General features: G+C 42.1%; 1 protein-coding gene across 5 annotated transcripts in view; it reads left to right on the top strand.

Moving 5' to 3' along the window:
* tnrc6c2 (trinucleotide repeat containing adaptor 6C2) overlaps nt 1–19,461 on the top strand; it is a 52,863-nt gene that overhangs the window by 25,564 nt on the left and 7,838 nt on the right. For 3 of the 5 annotated variants that reach the window (XM_087841842.1, XM_087841844.1, XM_087841846.1), the window contains 18 exons: nt 5,082–7,535; nt 8,533–8,736; nt 9,327–9,493; nt 9,585–9,662; nt 10,102–10,159; nt 10,404–10,546; nt 11,273–11,416; nt 12,193–12,333; nt 12,829–12,948; nt 13,136–13,219; nt 13,855–14,137; nt 14,426–14,590; nt 15,538–15,726; nt 16,200–16,349; nt 16,579–16,689; nt 17,191–17,406; nt 18,833–18,906; nt 19,185–19,324. In XM_087841842.1, coding sequence (XP_087697968.1) covers nt 5,082–7,535; nt 8,533–8,736; nt 9,327–9,493; nt 9,585–9,662; nt 10,102–10,159; nt 10,404–10,546; nt 11,273–11,416; nt 12,193–12,333; nt 12,829–12,948; nt 13,136–13,219; nt 13,855–14,137; nt 14,426–14,590; nt 15,538–15,726; nt 16,200–16,349; nt 16,579–16,689; nt 17,191–17,406; nt 18,833–18,906; nt 19,185–19,324 — 4,921 coding nt within the window. Of the gene's footprint in view, nt 1–3,737; nt 4,505–5,081; nt 7,536–8,532; nt 8,737–9,326; nt 9,494–9,584; nt 9,663–10,101; nt 10,160–10,403; nt 10,547–11,272; nt 11,417–12,192; nt 12,334–12,828; nt 12,949–13,135; nt 13,220–13,854; nt 14,138–14,425; nt 14,591–15,537; nt 15,727–16,199; nt 16,350–16,578; nt 16,690–17,190; nt 17,407–18,832; nt 18,907–19,184; nt 19,325–19,461 lie in introns of those variants that run through there. The other 2 variants (XM_087841845.1, XM_006787443.3) reach the window with 2 other exon arrangements.

Below are 19,461 nucleotides of genomic sequence, written 5' to 3'. Positions count from 1 at the left end.
GGAGTCAAGTTAATACTTGACTGTGATAGATTTAATATGAAGTTTTTCCTGATCATGAATACATCTTTTTTTTTTTTTCTTCCTTTTTTTAAAAGTCAAAATCCTTATATCTCAAAGACATTGTCTGCAAATATAGAGGTAAAGTTTCATTTCATTTTGCAAGTTACAGATGAACTTTGTTCCGAGGACAGTGTTTCTATTTTGTTTTCGAGGACAGTGTTTCTGACCTCTGGTGAGGTTACTGAGGCCCTAAGGGTGGCAGTGATGTGATGGTTCACTTTTGTAGTTGCACACATGCAAACACTAACACATGTATATAGATATAATGAATGTGCAGCAGAGAGAGTACTCTAGTCTGACCTAGTTGTGTCCCCTCAGATATGCGTCTCCCTTGCAATCTGCCTCACACTTTAAAGAGGAGTGTACTCACACTGTAGTTTTAGTTAGTAGCAGTACACTGTAAAGATGTTAAATTTATTTCTTTGACACATTTTTGATCACTCCACATTTGGCTTGGAAAGTCAAGTTTAATTATTGTAGAATCTATATGAATACTGTGTAAATCTGTAACGCTTGAGATTCCAACAGGCTATCCAAGCACCCCATCTCCAGTGTCTAAAATGCAGTCTGCTCTCAACACACCACCCTCCCACACAACCTCTTTTCCCAACCCATTCAATTGTCCCACCAGACAGAGACCCCCTGTCCCATTTCCATCCCCCTGTCACACCCACCATTCCCATCTCTCCAGCTGACTGGGGACCATTTAAGTAGTCCGGAGCATCCAGCAGCCAGACAGACTCCCAAGTAGCAGGTGCTGGAATGGGGTCTCTTAAGACTGTGGGAACTGTAGCCCAACAGCTGTTTGCCGGTCACCCAGACAGCACGCGTAGCCAGAAGGCACTCTGCTGGGTGCGGTTTAAAACACTTGGCCCTTTCATAATGCTTCCTTTGATTTTTAGGTAAATTAGCTTAGATTTTGAACACATCTTAAGTAAACTGTTTGGTGTTGGTGTTGCTTTATTTAAAAAAACAAAACACGTTTAGAACACTTGCGCATTTTTACATTCTTTAGATATAATCTTATAAAAATGTTGTTTACCTCTTCTGACATCATCAAAAAATAAATCTCAGTTATTTCTATGTTTTTTAAAATCAAATGAAAAGATCACTTGGCCCCAAAGAAGCCATGGAGGTATAGATTGGCCCATATGCTCAAGCTGTGACACACACATTGGCACGCACAAGTGAGAGAACCCCCTAGTGGCTTCATTAATGCAGCCTCTCTCAGGGAAACCAGAGAAGTCACTATGGTCTCGCTCTTCTATTTTCTCTCTTCTCTCAGCAGAGGTAAACAGACATGAATGATGAGCTTTTTAAACCCCACGGAGACCGTCCCCTCTGTTTTTCTTTTTCTCTATGTTTCCGGAAAAAACATGTGCATGCCGTCCTCGATGTGAGTGGGCGTAAAGTTCTCCTCACAGAGAGATGGAGAGGGTCAGTATGGTGACAAAGGACTAGTAAATGTTACCTCCTCCTTTGATTCTAAGTTTATGTCATCCCATAGTTTTAACCGAGAAGCCGAGCTGCCTCTGTTGCTCACACTCAAGCTAAAAGAATCACTTTGTCGCTACAGTTATTCTCATTCTGTTCATGCTTTCTCTTTCGCTGTCTCCCTTTCTTTTTCCTCGCCACTGTATGTACCGACCTCTCCCCACCCCCACCCCAGACTGTCTTCCATCTCTCTCTACCGCACTCTTCTTCTTTCTTTCTGTCACCCAGCCCTTTATTTCATTCAAATGGGGAAGAAAGGCATTTAATTCTTGGCTTATTGCCCATTTCCATGATGGCAGCTAGTGTCATTAGCAGGAATTCACCTCTTGCTTATTTGTGCTTCAACTCTGGCCGGTATCACACAGCTCCACTGCAGTGTTGATGCTGCTTGTCCGTGTTTTGTAGTAAGCACTGTCAGTGTACCTACATTAGGATGTTTTTATTATTAAACTGATGTCCACCATTTATGTAGTTCAGTGCAGGTGAGAATAAGCTAGGCTCCATATACACTCATACAAAAAGACTGTCTTTCTGTCCGTTTGAAACACGAAGAGCTACAGAGATGCTACTTTTTTTTTTCTTTCCATTTTTGACCCTTTTCATTCACAAGGAATAATCATAGGCTGCCCTCCTAATTGCAACCAGAATGAAAGCAACACATTACTGACATATGATTGCAAATGGTAGATGGAAATAATTCTCCCCTTGCCTTTGTTTTTCATATTCAGCTTGCTTTCACGCCCCTCCCGCAAATCAATGATTTGCCAAGAATCAGCAGTACCTTTTTCTGGAATGCCTGGAAAGGGAGTTGAAAGGGGAACAATGGAGGCACATTAAGGTGAAAAGAAAGGAAGGCTGTTTTGCATTAGTCCACTCGTACATGTTGGCAAAGACGCACCAGCATTAAAACCTTTGCAGTGTAATGCAACCCTGTAATCCTGTTGTAAACACTCCTTTTGTGGAGCTAATAATGGTCCGGTTTTGTTGAGGTAGATGTCCACATGTGCTGCCTCTGCAAAAGGATTTTTTTTTTTTTTTTGCTTCACTGACTAACCTGTTGCAGATGTACTAAGATGATGTCTGCTGTTTCTTATTCTTGCGTGGATCTGTGTAAGCACTCTTAAGACTAAGGCTGCTGTACTTCTCCTCAGGTAATTTTCCATTCTCTCGCTCTCTGACCTCCTTTCTTTTATCATGTGCATGAGATTCACCCTTTCTTTCATATTTTTTTATATGTGTGGTTTGGGGGCTTGTTCAAAATTAGCTTTGTACATTTCCTCTGTGACAAAGGTGTTGAGTGTGATAAAGGAGGACTGCCTTGCAGAGTTTACATTAGTCAAGTAATCTTTTATTTTCAAACTGTGCGAATGAAGGAGGAAGATATGCTGGGTGGTGAGAAACTGACTGATGTTGCATTAATGAATCAAAGCCACAGTTTTTGGCTTTCCCTATATTCCAAAAGTGCTCTGTCTCTTTGCTATTACTGTCGCCCGGCATAATTTGCAGATGATGTTGTTTGCAGCCACTGCAATGCTTTCGACCAAAATAGGTGCAGCTTGATGACACCATCAACATGCGCTATCGCGGTAGAGCGGTATAGTCAAAATCTCTACCGTTGGCCAAATTTATATCGTTTCTACCGTATACCGTTCATACGGCCCACCCCTAATACCAAGCTGTTGTCAGAAGTCAGAAAACCCATGGCAAGTGTAATTTAAAAACTTTCTGATGATAGGCACACATGGCTTTTTTTCCAGCATCTTTTAATTGAACTTAAAAAGAAAAGTACACTTACAGCAAATATGGGGATTACTTTTGTTGTGATCTTTCATTAGTTATTTCTGTTTTCAGCAGATTGCAAACTGACTGTAGATTAATGTTGGTGTGCATGTGTGTGTCATCAGTCTGATGACCCTGAACGATAAGGCTGCCTGGGGAGTGGAGATAAGTGAAAATGTAATTCACAGCCTCTGTGGCACGTTCAAAGTATCTAAAAGTCAGAATATGTGTCTTTGTCTTCACACCTCAAATAGATGGACTTTTCCTTCTATATCTTGTGCTGTGTAACGTCTTGTTAGTATGGCAACAATTTGATAGGATCTTCTTTTTCGGTCTTAAGGTTCTATCTTAAGCTATACAGTTTTACTTTAGAAACACATTACATTTAGTGTGGACTTTTGAAAAAACAAACTCAGATGTCTAGTTTTCATGTGCAAATGTTTATTATTATCAATTATTAATAAGGTTAGTTGGTCTGCGCAATGGTGATATTTGTAGCTCCTACTTCTCATTAGCTTTTCTGCCATTTGCCTGAAGCTACCCTATTGGTTAGAGTGTTTGGATGCTGGATCAATAACCTCTCTGCTCTCACCCACTAACATTAATAAGATTATTGATTAGCTGCCTCCCACAGATTGATTACCCCTTTGCAGCATCAACCCAGTCTATTATTAGTTCACCATTTGATGGTGGCTGCTTTTGTGCCTAACGAATCTGCTTGTGCGTGATTGCATCTTGATCAGAGTTGTAAAAAGCTGCGATTTGGTAGCTTGGTGAGGGACTTGAAGATCATAGATCATAAGTAGAAGGACAAAATCTATGGACAATCCCTCATTTTCAGTTTTGTCATACAGATAATTCCTAGATATACAGAATCGCATGTGCACTATTATGTATATGCAGGTAGTGAGAAGCAAATAGACACACACTTATTCACACAAGCTTGGGGGAACTGTTATGTGGTTTCTTATTGCAGTGCAGTTGAAGGAGGAGTAGGCCCAGTAAAGCGTAAGGAGTGATGGATGAGACTCGGTCCTGGTTTCATTCCAATAAATGAACGGCGTTCCACTTGGGCTTCCCTTCACAGTCCCAGCCAGTGAAGCCACGATGGAGACGGATGGGTCTCTCGCTGCCGGGTGTTGGAGGAGTGCAGAAGGGAGAGAGGGACAGGGTGAAGAAAGTGGTGGGGGGAAAAAATGGAGGAGGGAGACATGAGTATAATAGGACATAGGTGAGAGGTGGGATAATAATAAATAAATGACTTTAGAGAGTGAAAAGGGAGTAAATCAGTAAACCTCTGTTTAAGAAGTGGAAATGGAAGTTAAGTAAAAACTGGGGAGAAAAAGAGAAGGAAAGAACGATGTAAAAAGAAAGCAAAGGCTCCATCTCAGTGTTTCTGTTTGGCTGACTGCACCAGAGCAAGGATATATGGATATCCTGAAGCTGATATGACAAGAAGCACGCTTGGCTGTGCATTCTGATTATGTTTTAAATCCTGAAACATGCAAGTCTGACCATCTCATCCTGCCAAGTCTGATAGCTAGCGCTAACTAACCAAGAAGATAAAATTGGTTCAGGAAGCTAACTGTAGCCTGGTTGTGAACATGCATTACATGATTTTCCTTACTCTAAACTTATGATTTTTTTTCTTTCTCCCCTCCTCCTTGTCCTCCCTCTACTTTCACTCATCTCTATCTGTCTCCTTTGTTTAATCTCTTACCCCCCCCCCCCACTTGTTTTCTCTTTAGACATATCCCTCCAGTGTGGCCCTGGTGCCCAGTATGAGATCTCTTATTGGGGAGCCTCTGTGCCAGTTGACAGCCCATCAAGTGCCAACAGCTGGGACAAAGTGATTATTGACAAGAGTGATACAGAAGCTTGGCCCTCCATCAGCCGCAGTAGTGACCCCAGCAACCCTGTAACACCAGAATGCCCCTCGGGCTCCACCAGCTCTAACCTAGACACCAGTGCTGTCACTACTATCAGTAGGAGTAGTTTTGTGAGTATGGCCACAGGCGCAGCAGGCCAGCAGGCCCACTACCCCTCTCTCAAAGCTAACAATAACATGATGACAGGACCTGGATCAACCAACGCATTAGTAGGTAATAGAGGCTGGGTTTCAGATGGTAAACAAGATGGTATGAATAGTGGCAGAGTTGGAGCACCCAATAACTGGGGCTCTTCCAATTTTAACTTGAATCTCAACCCAAATGCCAACCCTTCAGCCTGGCCTGTTCTGGGCCATGAGAGTGTTGGAGGTGGTACCAGTGGGGTGTCCAGCTCTTCATCCCTTCCACCAGGCATAAATGGCAATGGAAATTTAGGAAATGGGAACATGGGAGGTGCTGATAACGGTGGGGGAAGTTGGGTTGGCATGATGAGTGCTACAGAAAATGAGCAACAGCACCCTTCAACCAACACAAACTTGTCCTTCAATATAGAGCCTGTTAACCTTAACACTGATGGACCAAACCACACTAAACAACAACCAGCTCAGGAGCCTATGAGCCCTATCCACGGTTTAACTGGTTGGGGAGGCCAGTCACCCACTGAGTCATCCCAGCTCAATGGGGATACAACCGGCAGCTCTGTATGGGGTAGTGGAGAAACCAAGGCAGCTGACTCCCCCAAGGACTCCAGCTGGGACTCAACAACATCTGGAGGCCTCTCTGCTTGGGGTCGCCAAGGCAGTGGTGGTGGGAGTAGTGGAAGTGGTGGCTGGGGTGACTGGGGAAAGTCCTCTGGCGGTGGAGAAGCAACTAAAGGTTGGGACAACATAGATGCTGGTAGTTCTGGCTCAGGCCAAGACCAGCAACTGAGCTCTTGGGGCCAGCAGCTTGGAACAGCCCCAGCAAGTGAGGACAGCGGAGACAGCAGTGAAGGTCGATCCCAGCGTAGAGACAGATCCTCCAGCATGGAATTTGCCCCTTTGCTACCACGGCAAGACCTTGACCCTAGAGTCCTGAGTAACACAGGTTGGGGACAGACCCCTGTCCGGCAGAACACTGTATGGGAGATGGAAGAAGCAAACTCTGATGATGGAAAGAGCAGTAGCAGCTCAGACACCATAGGAGCCTCCAGCTCCAATGGCGGACCCTCATCTACCAATGGCACCATAACTCCTACCATTGCTCAGAGGCCTGGATCTGGAGGGAAAAGTGACAGTGAAGGATCTTCATCTTCTGGGTGGGGAGCTCCAGCATCTCAGCCAGTCCAGACAGGATCAGGATGGGGTGACCCCCCACAGTCACTCAGTAAAGCTCCAAATGGCACTACTAGTGGCTGGGGAGATCCTTTGCCTTCCAGTGGTCCCAAGAATGGGGGTACCTCATCCTGGGGATCAGAGGACAAGTCATCCAGCTGGGACAATGGCCCAGTGAAAAGCCAGCCTACTAGCTGGGGAGAAGGCCCCAAAAATGCCCATAAGTGGGGCAACAATAATGGTGGTTCTAATGGCTCCACCACAGGGGAATGGGGAGAGCCAGACATCAAGAATAATGGTTCCTCTAGCAGCATGTGGGAAGGAGAAGGAAGTAACGGAGGAAATGGTGGATGGAAGGAAAGTCCTCGAGGAGCAAATGGAGGAGGCTGGGGCAAAACTCCTGCTGTGAGTAATAGCAGCTGGGGGGAGACCTCACGTGCCAATGGACCAGTGCAGGGTGGCTGGGGCTCCTCCAAGCCACAAGAAAGCAGCAGCAGCAGCACTGGTAGTGGAGGAGGTGGAAGTATTGGTTCTTGGGGAGGTCCCAGTTCTGTGAAGCAGAACAACTCTAGCTGGGGTAATGTCAGCAAACAGGACCAAGGTATGGAGCCTACTGGCTGGGAAGAGCCCTCTCCTCCCTCCATTCGTAGGAAGATGGAGATTGACGATGGAACATCTACCTGGGGGGATCCCAGTGCCTACAACAAGACAGTCAACATGTGGGATCGTAACAATCCCAGTAGTAACCCAGGCAACAGCGGCCCCCCTCCAAGTAAGAATGGTGGAATGATTATTCCCAACAATAACAACAACAATCACTCCGTTGGACCTGGCAACAACAATCACCATCACTCTCACCCTCACCATATGCACCACCATACTCATCATGGCCAGCCCCCAACTCACCTGCAACACCATGGAAACAACAATGGGTCTCCCAACAATGCTGCATCACATCCAAGTGTGGGGCCCCAAGGCAGACCCACCCTCTCCAACCCAGGTATTTAAAAGACTTAAAGATATTAATGACCTAAAATCTTATTTTGCTTAACATTCAAGTAGTAGTTGAAATTCTAAAATGAATTAAAATTTGGTTTCTGATCTTGTAGTCTCCCACCATACTATATTGAATGAAATGTTAAAAAATTTCAAACTGACTTTTACAAATGTGGGTATTTCTTTCTAACAGCATATGTGTGTTTTATTCAAGGGATACTGATTTTTGTGTCTGTTAACAAGCCAGGGAGACAGACAAAGAGATTTTGTTTTCACCTGTTCCCATAAAATGAGAAAATTATAACAAGCTTGGGAACTATGGTCCTTCCTTTTAAAAATAATTTCTTTGAAGAATTTACAAAGTGACTGTTTTTGCTCTCAGAGAAGTTAAAATCTTCACAGTTGTCATCAGCATTTAATAGTAGATTTAAGTTTGCACTTTCACAAGATCTAGTAAGTCTTTGAAAAACAAAAGCCATGTGAAGCATAGATATTTTCCAAAGCTTTAATGGCAAACAGTTTTAATTGTGAATGAGACCACTGCCATCTGCTGTCTGCAATTTGTGCTGCAGTGACTAAGGAGCATCATGAACACTTCCAAAACACATTTAAGCCAAATAGCTGCCCATTTCTGCTGATGTCATTAACTTGGGCCTTTCCTAATCTGCTGCTGCTTTGCTTTGCTTTGTCTTGTCTCATTCGCCTACACATTCATAGACACAGCTTGGCAGGCTGGGGTGGTGAAAGGCATATAATTATAAAAAAAACACAGCATACAATAGAAAAGGTTACTATCACTTATTGATATGTCACTAAAGCTTAGCATGAAGGTCTAAAGAGACTATGTGATGCTGGCCTTGATGGGAACAGTGGTATTATTCCATTTGTTTTCAGTGAAGCACATAAGAGGATTAACTAATGATGTTTTAAAATTGATGAAAATTTCTGCTGTAAAGAAGCTGATTTCATTCTTTTAACTAATTAGTTGCCCTTTCTTCCAGGCTGGGGGGAGATTCCAAGTGTTCAGCCCAAGTCAGAACCTGCTTGGGGAGAGCCAGCAGCTCCAACATCAGCTGTGGACAATGGTACCTCAGCCTGGGGCAAGCCCCCAGGTGGGGTAGGAGGATGGGGAGACGGTGGCCGTGAGTCCTCCGGCCCCTATGGCAGGGGAAGTGGACCCCCAGGTTCTGCACCTTGCAAGCCAGGTAACACTCAGAATTTATTGTTAATGCTGGATGTTAATAATAGGAGTTGATTAACTGATACCACCAGTGTTATATTCAGTGCCATCAATTAGTTCAGACTTACAAAATTACTGTTTTTCTGCTTTAACCTGTGAACACGATTGTCAACTTAGGCACTGGTTTGCTTTGGGTTCACTATTTTGTTTATGGCAGTAGCTCCATAATATGTTTGCACAGCACACTTCAGTTAGGGAACACAAACGGGAAGTTTCTACAGAACTGTACCGTTTGTGCCAGTTTTGAAAGTTTTTGTTAGTGCTGCTGGAGTGTTGCTTGGATTAAAGCAATTCCACGCCTCAGTGGAGCTTGGTTATTTGTGCTGTTGGTTTTAAATGTTGGAAACGATAGAGGGGAGGTGTAGGGAGAAAGTGCAGACTGGCATGTAGCAACAGTGGCACCAAGTGGCTGTGTTTAAAGTTACCTGCTGCTCAGCTTCTGAAATAGTATTGTGAATATAGAAGACACATAGCATCGAGTAATGCACTGAAGAGTTTTTTTCTTTTATTCCTCACAACTTAATCCTATATTTCCCATCCCTTTCTTTCTTTCAGGCCCCAAACCTATGCAAGATGGCTGGGGAAATGGAGGGGAAGAGATGGGCATGTCTACCAACCAATGGGACACTGAGGATGGGGATGTATGGAACAGCCCAACCCCCCAGGAGAGCAGCTCTTCTTGTAACTCCTGGAGCAATGGACCCAAGAAGTGCCCAAACAAGGTCAGTGAACTCGCCTGTCACAGTGGCATTTATGACCTTGGAAACATCATGTAATGTTGAATTCATAATATTTTTGCTCCTTTGTTTTCAGGGGAAGATGGGCAACAAGCCAGATGAGGCCTGGATTATGAACCGTCTCATCAAACAACTCACTGACATGGGCTTTCCGGTATGAACCCTGCATATTTAGAATTAACTGTCAATGCAGACTCAAAGCACTCGCAAGCTTTCTTCTGGAATTTTTGCTTTAATGCCTCTGCGCTGGTGGCAGATTTAGCTGCGAGGCATCATTTATTTAGGTTATCAGTTCTGAAAGTGATACTCAGAGATGAAGGTCACTATGACCTCTAACCAGGAATTTGATATTTATTCAACACAGAAAGAAATTTCTTACGATTTAGCACAAGCATGCACTAGCGCTGTGGAATGAACTAATTGGATTTCAATGGTCAAAGGTTATTGTGACCTTAAACAAAAATTTCGGGGCATTATAAATGAAACCTTTTCAGGGTGGAAAAACTATCAAGTGATGAAATATCAGCTCTTCTGGCAAATTAATCCCAGTCTGGTTATGCTAATTACAAGTTTTTTGTACTTATGTGTCACAGAGAGACCCTGCTGAGGAGGCATTGAAGAGCAACAATATGAACCTTGACCAGGCTATGAGTAAGTACACCAGCATTTTCGTGTGTCGACCTTGTCTTTACGCTTGCAGTTCTGATATGTTTGTTTTTATTTGAATCAATCAGTTCATTCTCTTCAGTTCCATTTGGTTGAATACTGAGGGACCTTTTTCTTTAAAATATATATTTTTACCACTAATGAGATTAAATAAAACTTTTATAGTGACACAATATATTTATTTGGCTAGATTTCACAACCTCTGCAATCACCTCTTCTCCTTCTATAGCTGCTCTTTTAGAGAAGAAAACAGACCTGGACAAGCGGGGCATGGGCATGTCTGATTACAGCAATGGCATGAACAAGCCTTTGGTGTGTCGGCCTTCCGCACTCTCCAAAGACCCCTCCGAGCGCAACGCCTTCCTCGACAAGGTACGTCGGGTATAAATGCATGGTGGTATTCAATTCAATTCAGTTTTATTTATACAGCACCAAATCATAACAACAGTCGCCTAAAGGCGCTTTATATTGTAAGGTAGACCCTACAATAATATGTACAGAGAAAACCATATGACTCCCTATGAGCAAGCACTTTGGTGACAGTGGGAAGGAAAGACTCCCTTTTAACCGGTAGAAACCTCCGGCACAACCAGGCTCAGGGAAGGGCGGCCATCTGCTGCGACCGATTAGGGTGAGAGAAGGAAGACAGGATAAAGACATGCTGTGGAAGAGAGCCAGAGATGAATAACAAGTATGATTCAGTGCAGAGAGGTCTATTAACACATAGTGAGTGAGAAAGGTGACTGAAGAAAAAACACTCAATGCATCATGGGACTCTCCAAGCAGCCTACACCTATTGCAGCATAACTAAGGGAGGATTCAGGGTCATGTGATCCAGCCCTAACTATATGCTTTAGCAAAAGGAAAGGTTTAAGCCCTTACTGTAACTTTAGGCTTTTCTCTAATTATATGCTTAGATTGTAGCTTTTATGATATGTTAACACATCACATTGAAAGGATTTTAGATTAGATTACGTCTTGGTTAGTACAAGAAATGTTTTTACACACATATAATTAACATTGTCAACGTGTATTGTTTGATGTTGCGCTCATCTGCCTTTATTCCCCTCATTAACTGTTTATTTTCCTCTGGTCTAGGATGGTGTCCTGTCAGATGACACCCCCCCATCACCGTTTTTGCCTTCCCCCAGCCTGAAGCTCCCCCTGGCCAATAGTAGCCTTCCTGGGCAGGGTCTGGGACAGGGCAACCCGGGGCTGGCCATGCAAAACTTGAACAGACAGGTAAAGCAGGTTTTCTTTTCTTTCTTTTTTTTTTTTTAAATATATATGTAGTATAAAATACTACAAGTATGGGGGGGGGGCTTTGTACACTTGGACAGCTGATACAGACAGTATCACTGTGTTCATCACAGTGCAGATGCACAACCACTAATTTGCAGTGCTCTCTGTGGGATTTCCATATACAGATTGCAGTAGCAGCAACAAAAGATGTGTTAAATTGTTTTGTACACATCTCTCTATTCACATGCTCTCCCACATCTCCCTTTTTCTGTTGCTCACTTTTGTGTATAACCTTGCCTGAAGAGCCCATTGAAACCAGATAGTTATGCTCTATCAAATATCACCCCTAGAGGCAGGCATGGCCCAGAAAAACTACAGGATGTCCTTGAAGTCCAAACAAAGGCACTGCAAGCAGCCTTTTTTCAAACTGAAAGGAAAGCCCTCTTCAGCAGTATGGGGTTAGAAATTTGAACAAGTGGCTTTTACAGGCTGATTGTTTTTCATCAATTTAAAAAATGCAATTTCTGACATTTTTATTATCAAACAAACAGTTACTCTCACCTTTTACCCTCAGTATATGCTCTGCTGTAAAACATGTGATCTAGACCTAATCAAATTTTGCAATATTGCAGACACTTCACCTTTTCTCTTTTTTTTCTTCATTTCAGATTTTTTTTTATTTATGTATTTTTGTTTTGACATTTTTTTGTTTGTACTGCCATTACATGGCAGTACTCTTGAATATTTAATTGTACCATTGTGATTCCTGCATACAGATACCCAGTGGAATGTTTGGCAGTAATGGAGCAGCACAAACCCGGGCCATGCAGCAGCAGCCTCCTCAGCCACCAGTGCCACCTCTCAGCTCCTCCCAGCCTAGTCTACGTGCTCAAGTGCCTCCGTTTCTCTCCCCTCAGGTAGTCAAACACATGATAATGCATATTAGATTTATTATGTGCTACTATGTCAAGTCCTAACACATATAAACAATCGCTTAAAGCTTGAAGATTTTGTGATATGGCTGAGGAACATGATTTTTTTCTTCCCCCACGTGTATATTTTGTATATTTTGGGCTTTTTAACTCGTTTTAATTCTGTTGAATATGTTGTATTTCTCCTCTTAAAATCTCCACAGCATAGATTGCTTTTTACCTTCTTTTTTTTTTTTTTAATCACACTTAAAAACTCATGTGCAGTTTCAGTGATGTGGTTGACATACTGTGGCCATAACTCTTTAAATTGCAAGATTGCCTCCCAGACCTTTCACCTCCCTTCTTTTCTATCCTGCACAAATGCAGCGATGGCTAGTTTCATCTTGCCAGAAGGTGCTTTTATGTACAGTTATTGTGATGTGCAGTGACTAACTTGTCATCTCTCTGTTGTTCCACCTCCATTTTTTCTATTCGCTTCAGGTCCAAGCACAGCTCTTGCAGTTTGCAGCAAAAAACATTGGTCTGAACCCTGCACTTTTAACTTCACCAATAAACCCTCAACAAATGACCCTGTTGTACCAACTTCAGCAACTGCAAATGGTGAGGTGCTTGAGCGAGAGAATATGTCTTCTGGACCTTTATTTTCATTTTTGATTTTACTTGATTTAACTTCCTATGAATATGTCATTTTTAAAAATGGCGATATCTAACAATGCATGAGAAAGTGAGTGTAGATTTTTTTATTGTTTACATCAACGTATTTCTTTATTTGTCTTCATCGATTCAGGCGTACCAGCGTTTACAAATCCAGCACCAGATGATGCAGGCGCAGCGCAATGTTTCCGGCCCTATTAGACAACAAGAGCAGCAAGTGAGTCAATAAATGTGTCATTACAAATAAAGTATGACCGTGAAGGTCTTTTAAAATTTCATGTGTGTGACTACATGTGGGCCATGAGTCATCGTACTGTGAACCAACTTCATTTATTCCTTTTTTTTTTTTTTTCACTTATTTTTTGTCACATCATTACAACAGCGAAAAGAATATGCTTTGTAACAACAGGAGTTGCTGAAATGTTTAGATAACACAGGAACTTGTTACTTCCCATTATCTGACAACTTCTCCATTTTGCAAAAGGCGATAGAGTTTGTTCTCCTTTTTGTAAAAAAATTATGTTTTGTTAGAAGTAACCCACAAGATACATAAGATATAGGTAAATCTTATCTATCTAACATTTTCTGTTTAAGCTTATCTTTGCAAACCACCCCTGCGTGTTCTTTTACTTTGTTTTTGCTTGCGTATCTTTATCTATAACACATTTTCAAACGTTTTATTTCCTCTTGCTTTTCCTTTCTATTCTCCACTGTCTCGACTTCCTCTTTGTTTTTCTTTTGTTTCATTATTTCCATCCATAATTTGATTAATGTTGTTGCTCTCCTGGCCTATATTTCCCAGTGCTTTCTTTTGAAATACATAATTATGACAGTCCTCCTTTTCTCTCCCAGGTTGCACGTACAATCACCAACATGCAGCAGCAGATCCAGCAACACCAGCGTCAGCTGTACCAAGCGCTGCTGATGAAGCAGCAACAACTTCCCTCTCATTCCTCTTCTTCTTCCTCCTCCTCCACTGGTCTGCATCCCCCCGGTGGCCCCGCCGGAGGCCCCGGCTCTGGCAAATCAACCCTGGACCCCTTCACAGGCACTCACCAGGCTCCGAGCCTTGCCGATACACTGCACACCAAAGAGCCGCCGTCGTCGCCCAGCGCCTACAGCACCTACCCTCTCTGTGAGTCTGCTCTAGCAACAACACAGGGCTGAAAGAACAACACTATGGTCACTTTGTTTAAAACTCAAATTTTCCCATGCACAGAAATAAAAGAAGAACCCTCATTGTGTATTGCAGCCTGTGTAGCACCTGATTTTGTGTCATGTGAAGTAAAATGCTTGCATCTTGTGTCTTATATTTGTATGTGCAACACCATGTATCAAACAGTGTATCGCTGTGTTGTGTGTTTGAAATATTTGTTTTTATTTGTGCAAATATTAACAAAAGATTCCTGTGTTTTGTGTTCAGCTGGACTGAATCCAAACATGAATGTAAACTGCATGGAGGTTGGGGGTCTGTCCCTTAAGGAGCCCCCTCAGCCCCAATCCCGCCTGTCCCAGTGGACACACTCCAACTCCATGGACAACCTCTCTGGCAACTCTTCAAATCTGGAGAACAACCTCAATAAGCACGGTACTTTGCACAATAACACAGACAAGCATGCTCACATAATGCAGAGGCTTTGAGAAAATTGGAAAACCAGCCTGACACCTGTTAAGTTGTTTTTTTGCGTAAATACTTCCCAACACCTTTTTAAAAATAATCTTGAGATTTTTGTGCAGACATGCTTCATTTGTTGAGGAGTGATTATAAGGCACTATTGCAAACGCCACACTTCCTAACACACTTAGGACTCGTTGACTTGTTTCCCAATGAGTAACTCAACAACTGACAGTAGCTTTTTGCCACTTGTATCATGCAAGACTTTCGACTGTGCGTTTGTTTTTTTTCGCACGTTCTGTTTGCAAGCTCATTAAGAATCCCTGAGTCTGAGGTGTCATAATTCCACCCAATAACAATGACAGGTGTTGCAGTCACATCCTTGAATATAATTGTGACATTTCTGTGATTTTCGAGAAGACAAATGCAGTCTTATATTTGTGTCAGTTTGAAACCACTGAAGTACACAAAGCACTCAGTAATGATGTCAGTTACTTTCCATAAAAACAATTTCTGTATTGTTTTGAGAAACTAGTTAACTGACGCAGACTTGTCAACTACTGCATTACTTTCATTTTAGCATTTAAGATTTCGTCAGGTTCTGCATTTCATACACGTTTTCCAGCTTATACGTAGATAACAATCTGTGGACTACAAACAGTTATTCTTAGCTCATAGTTTCATCTTTTTTCTCCCACTATGGAAATGTTTATTGAAGATCTTAATCTTATGTCTACTGAAGCTCACTAGGATTATCAGTAGACTTAAAAATAGACTTAATGTAGACACCATTTTAGGGAGGTGTTAAATGTGCATTTATAATAGTAATACTTTTATACATTTATAATAGCAAAAATGTGTATATTTTCCTACTAAGTTGGACTAGGTTCACTTTCTTACTTTTTCCTTGTGTGTTTTAGGTGCCATATCTGCTGCCTCTACCCTGGTCCCTCCTGGGAAGCCTCCTCAGCTGGAGGACTCATACAGCCCTTACAATCTAATCTCCAGCTCTGAGTCTCCCACCAGCCCCCTCGTGCCCCCTGACTGGGGCCAGGGCAAGAGTCCCAGTGAAAAGATCTCCAATGGGACCAACATTAACTGGCCCCCAGGTGAGAATGAGATGCAGAGGTATAAAGGTGTAGAACAGACAGGTGTTTTTCTTTAAATTGCATGAAAAATACAACTAATAAAATACAAACAGTACTTTTCTTATGTCGTAATTGCTTAATTGCATCAATTAAGGCTGCTGCTAAAGAAGCAGCTATTCAGCCTACAAAATTCAGAGGAAGATTTAAATACAAAGCATAGCATTAGATCAGGTTGGTTCACCATAATACCATTTTACACATTTACATGGCAGCACTTATATAAAGTAGGCTAAACAGTATTACTGCTAAACTTAGCCTGTCCAGAGTGGACCTCTATCTGCAAGCCCTCTTGAAATTCATCTCACGCACCCCAGTTGCAGCAGTTGCAGTGCACCAAGTATAATTCAGCATAACACCTCGCTTCACACCTTTGTTTACATCTAACCTTCAAGTTTTAGCAGTCCTTTATTGTGTGCGTGTGTTTTGTATTTTAGAGTTCTGCCCAGGGGTGCCATGGAAAGGCCTTCAGAACATCGACCCTGAGAATGACCCCAATATGACCCCTGGCAGCGTCCCCAGCGGTCCCACCATCAACACCAACATCCACGACGTCAACCGTTACCTGCTGCGAGACAGGAATGGAGGTATGACAACAGACAAGGGCCCAAATATCAGTACGACCGATAGCCCCACAGAAAAGCCGCGCTTTGTAAAGTTAGATGAATATACGTTAGTAACCACTTCCACAAGCGTATCCATGCTGCCATATCTGCTTCACCACAGACCCCCACCATCATGCTGCACAGCATATATGAAATTACCCTTTTTGGGGGTTTGTGTCTGCTCACCACACTGTTCTCTACAACCATATAGCCACAGCTTCTCCACTTCAGAACTGCACTTTGCCTCCAATCAGCAGCGACTGGCCCGTCAGTGGCTACTCTAGATCTTTCAGTCTGTCGTCCTGTGATGGAGATGCCTCAGGTACACATCCCACGTATTCCCACTCATGTGTGGACATGCTGACCTTTCCTTGCCCAAATGGAGAAAAGATTCTCCTTATCTTCAACCTTACTTAACCTCTGAACTTTATTTATACATGTCCTTACCTCAGTCACACCTAAAAACCTGTTCCTTCAGCGCCTTAAACATCCTTTACCAAAACTCTTTGACCAAACCCACAAAAAAAAACAAGCCTCACCTAACTGGTCGTGACATTGGTACACACCCTACATGTTCATAAATCTTAAAAAAAGATATTTGAAGTTTTTATTTGTAGACATTTTTGCAAAGTATGGTGTAATTGAAGACAGGTGGGTTTGTGGCTTGTTTTGCTGTTCATTTCCACATTTTGAAGCTACTATAAAGAAGTTCCAGATGATCCAGTTGAACGGTCATATTACATATAAAAAAATAAATACATTAAAAGAACATTTTTTAACAGTCTCCTCTTTCTCTTTCTCTGTTTCTGCTCTCCATGTACAGGTAAACTGTCTGACATGAAATCCACTTGGTCCCCAGGGCCCATCTCTCAGAGCCAAGCTTCTTTGTCCCACGAGCTTTGGAAAGTCCCACAGGGGCCACGCAGCACCACAGCCCCATCACGGCCTCCGCCAGGCCTCACTAACACCAAGCCCTCCTCCACCTGGGGAGGCAATTCACTGGGTCTGTCTCAAGGCTGGAGTGGCTCATACTCCTCTGGTCAGCACTCAATTTCTTTTTATCAGAAATAGTGATTTGAAACTATCTGATACGTCATCACTTATGAGTTTTCATTGAAAATAAGCATACTATTGGAAAAAGAGGGAAAAAAACACGAGTATTGACAGTTTAGTGTGTGATTCAGGCACTTCAGGTGTGTGATTACCCCACTTTACATTTTTCTTCAGTTCTTGTTTTTATTTTGTGTCGTTCTGTTTTGAATTGACTTTAGTTTCAATGAGTTTCCTGAGTGAGATTTCTCATTTCAGTATCTATTGTGTCTAGTTTTAGTTTAGTTTTTATCCAGTGTTAGTTTTAGTTTTGTTTTTACTACATGAGGAAGAGTCAGATTGTGTGATTTAGAAAGTTTATAACGATATGATGTTTCTTTTCAAGCTATACAAACACAGTCATGTAGACAGTCTCAATAACCAGATTCACCAAAGCCTGCTCAGACTGGTTGCGTTTATAAATTTGATTATAGTAACATAAAGTAAAGACATTATTCCTTTTTTATTTTTTAATAACACACTTTACAAGTAATTTTCTTATTTTCTTTTTTTTCTGACATCTCATTTATATTTATTTCAGGTGGCTAAAATGGTTTTTAATGCCTAGTTTTAGTTTTAATTTTCATTTCAGCTTTAGTTAACGATCATCATGTGGGTTAAACTGCTTTTTTAAAGAACAGTGTATCATCATAACTGCAATATTGGCTATTTACTTCATGAACAAATAAATATCAGGTTGCTTCTAACAATTTCTCTGAAATTGCTGAGCTTGAGCCGTGTACAGTGCCTGTAATTTACAGAGGACAAATCAGGACATTTGAGCAGATTGCCGTGACCACGAATACAGGCGAATACATCTCTATGATGTATTACACGCAAGCCACAGACATGGTTGCCTATGCATAGGTGTGGTGTTCACAGCTGCGACTCTGCACAACCCAACTCTTGGTATTGTAAAGGTTGCCTGAACACACCCTGCCAAACTGACATCTTGAGGTTTACCAGCTTTCGTGTGACCTCGTTTTGACATGACAGATCTATACTTTATGCAGCAAAGAGGAAATAAATTTAGTGTGTGGAATAGATAGCAACTGGTGTCATGTTTTCCTTAGTTGTTGAGCTCTTAGACCTCAAGGCCCAGAGTCTCAGGGCTCTGCAAAAAGTCTCATAATATCAGAGGGTGCTGTATGTTGAATACAGCTCTTTTTCTCTTTCTGTTAGAAGGGCACTGTCACTTTGATACACACTCACTTTATCTTTCTTTAGAAAGAAGGCATCTAGGCTTCCTCTTCTTCTTCCAAGATTCAGTTTTGACATTGAGTCAAATAACTTGTAATGAAAGTATTTCTGCAAACCATTATTCCAAGAAAACTCTTTAATTTTTTTTTTTAACTCTGTCTGCATCCGTGTTACAGAGGGAACCACATGGAGTACAGACAGCTCCAACAGAACCAGCAGCTGGCTGGTGCTGAGGAATCTCACCCCACAAGTGCGTATGCTTTTCTTTTTTTTCTTTTCCTTTCCTTTTCTTTTGCTAGTTTTTCACTGATACCTTCGGCCATTATGAGGAATTCGAGTTTAGTCTGCTCAAATTTGAATCTGCAGTTGTAGATTTCTGCTGGTGTAACCTTTTGTATAGTTGCAATGACAAAATACAAAAGAAACAAAGAAAAAGGAATAAAAACAGAAGGTAGACTGTTCGAGATAAAATGGTAAGATAGTTGTGACTGCAACTTTTGTGTGCTAATGTCTTGTTCTTTGCTTCAGATTGATGGTTCAACTCTGCGGACCCTGTGTATGCAGCACGGCCCCTTGATCACATTCCATCTCAACCTGACCCAGGGGAATGCTGTGGTGCGCTACAGCTCCAAGGACGAGGCTGCCAAGGCCCAGAAGTCCCTGCACATGTAAGCGTTAGCACAAGTCTCTTATATCAGCAAAAGTGGACTTAAAAACAGGGGGAAAAGGGCACTTTTTGCTGAGCCAATATAACGGTGAAAAAAAAAAAGACAAATGCTTGGGGAAAACACAGTGTTCCTGATTT

Source organism: Neolamprologus brichardi, chromosome 6 (assembly GCF_056152115.1).
Source record: "Neolamprologus brichardi isolate AB-2024 chromosome 6, ASM5615211v1, whole genome shotgun sequence".
NCBI lineage: Eukaryota > Metazoa > Chordata > Actinopteri > Cichliformes > Cichlidae > Neolamprologus > Neolamprologus brichardi.
This window is presented reverse-complemented; position numbering and strand designations above follow the sequence as displayed.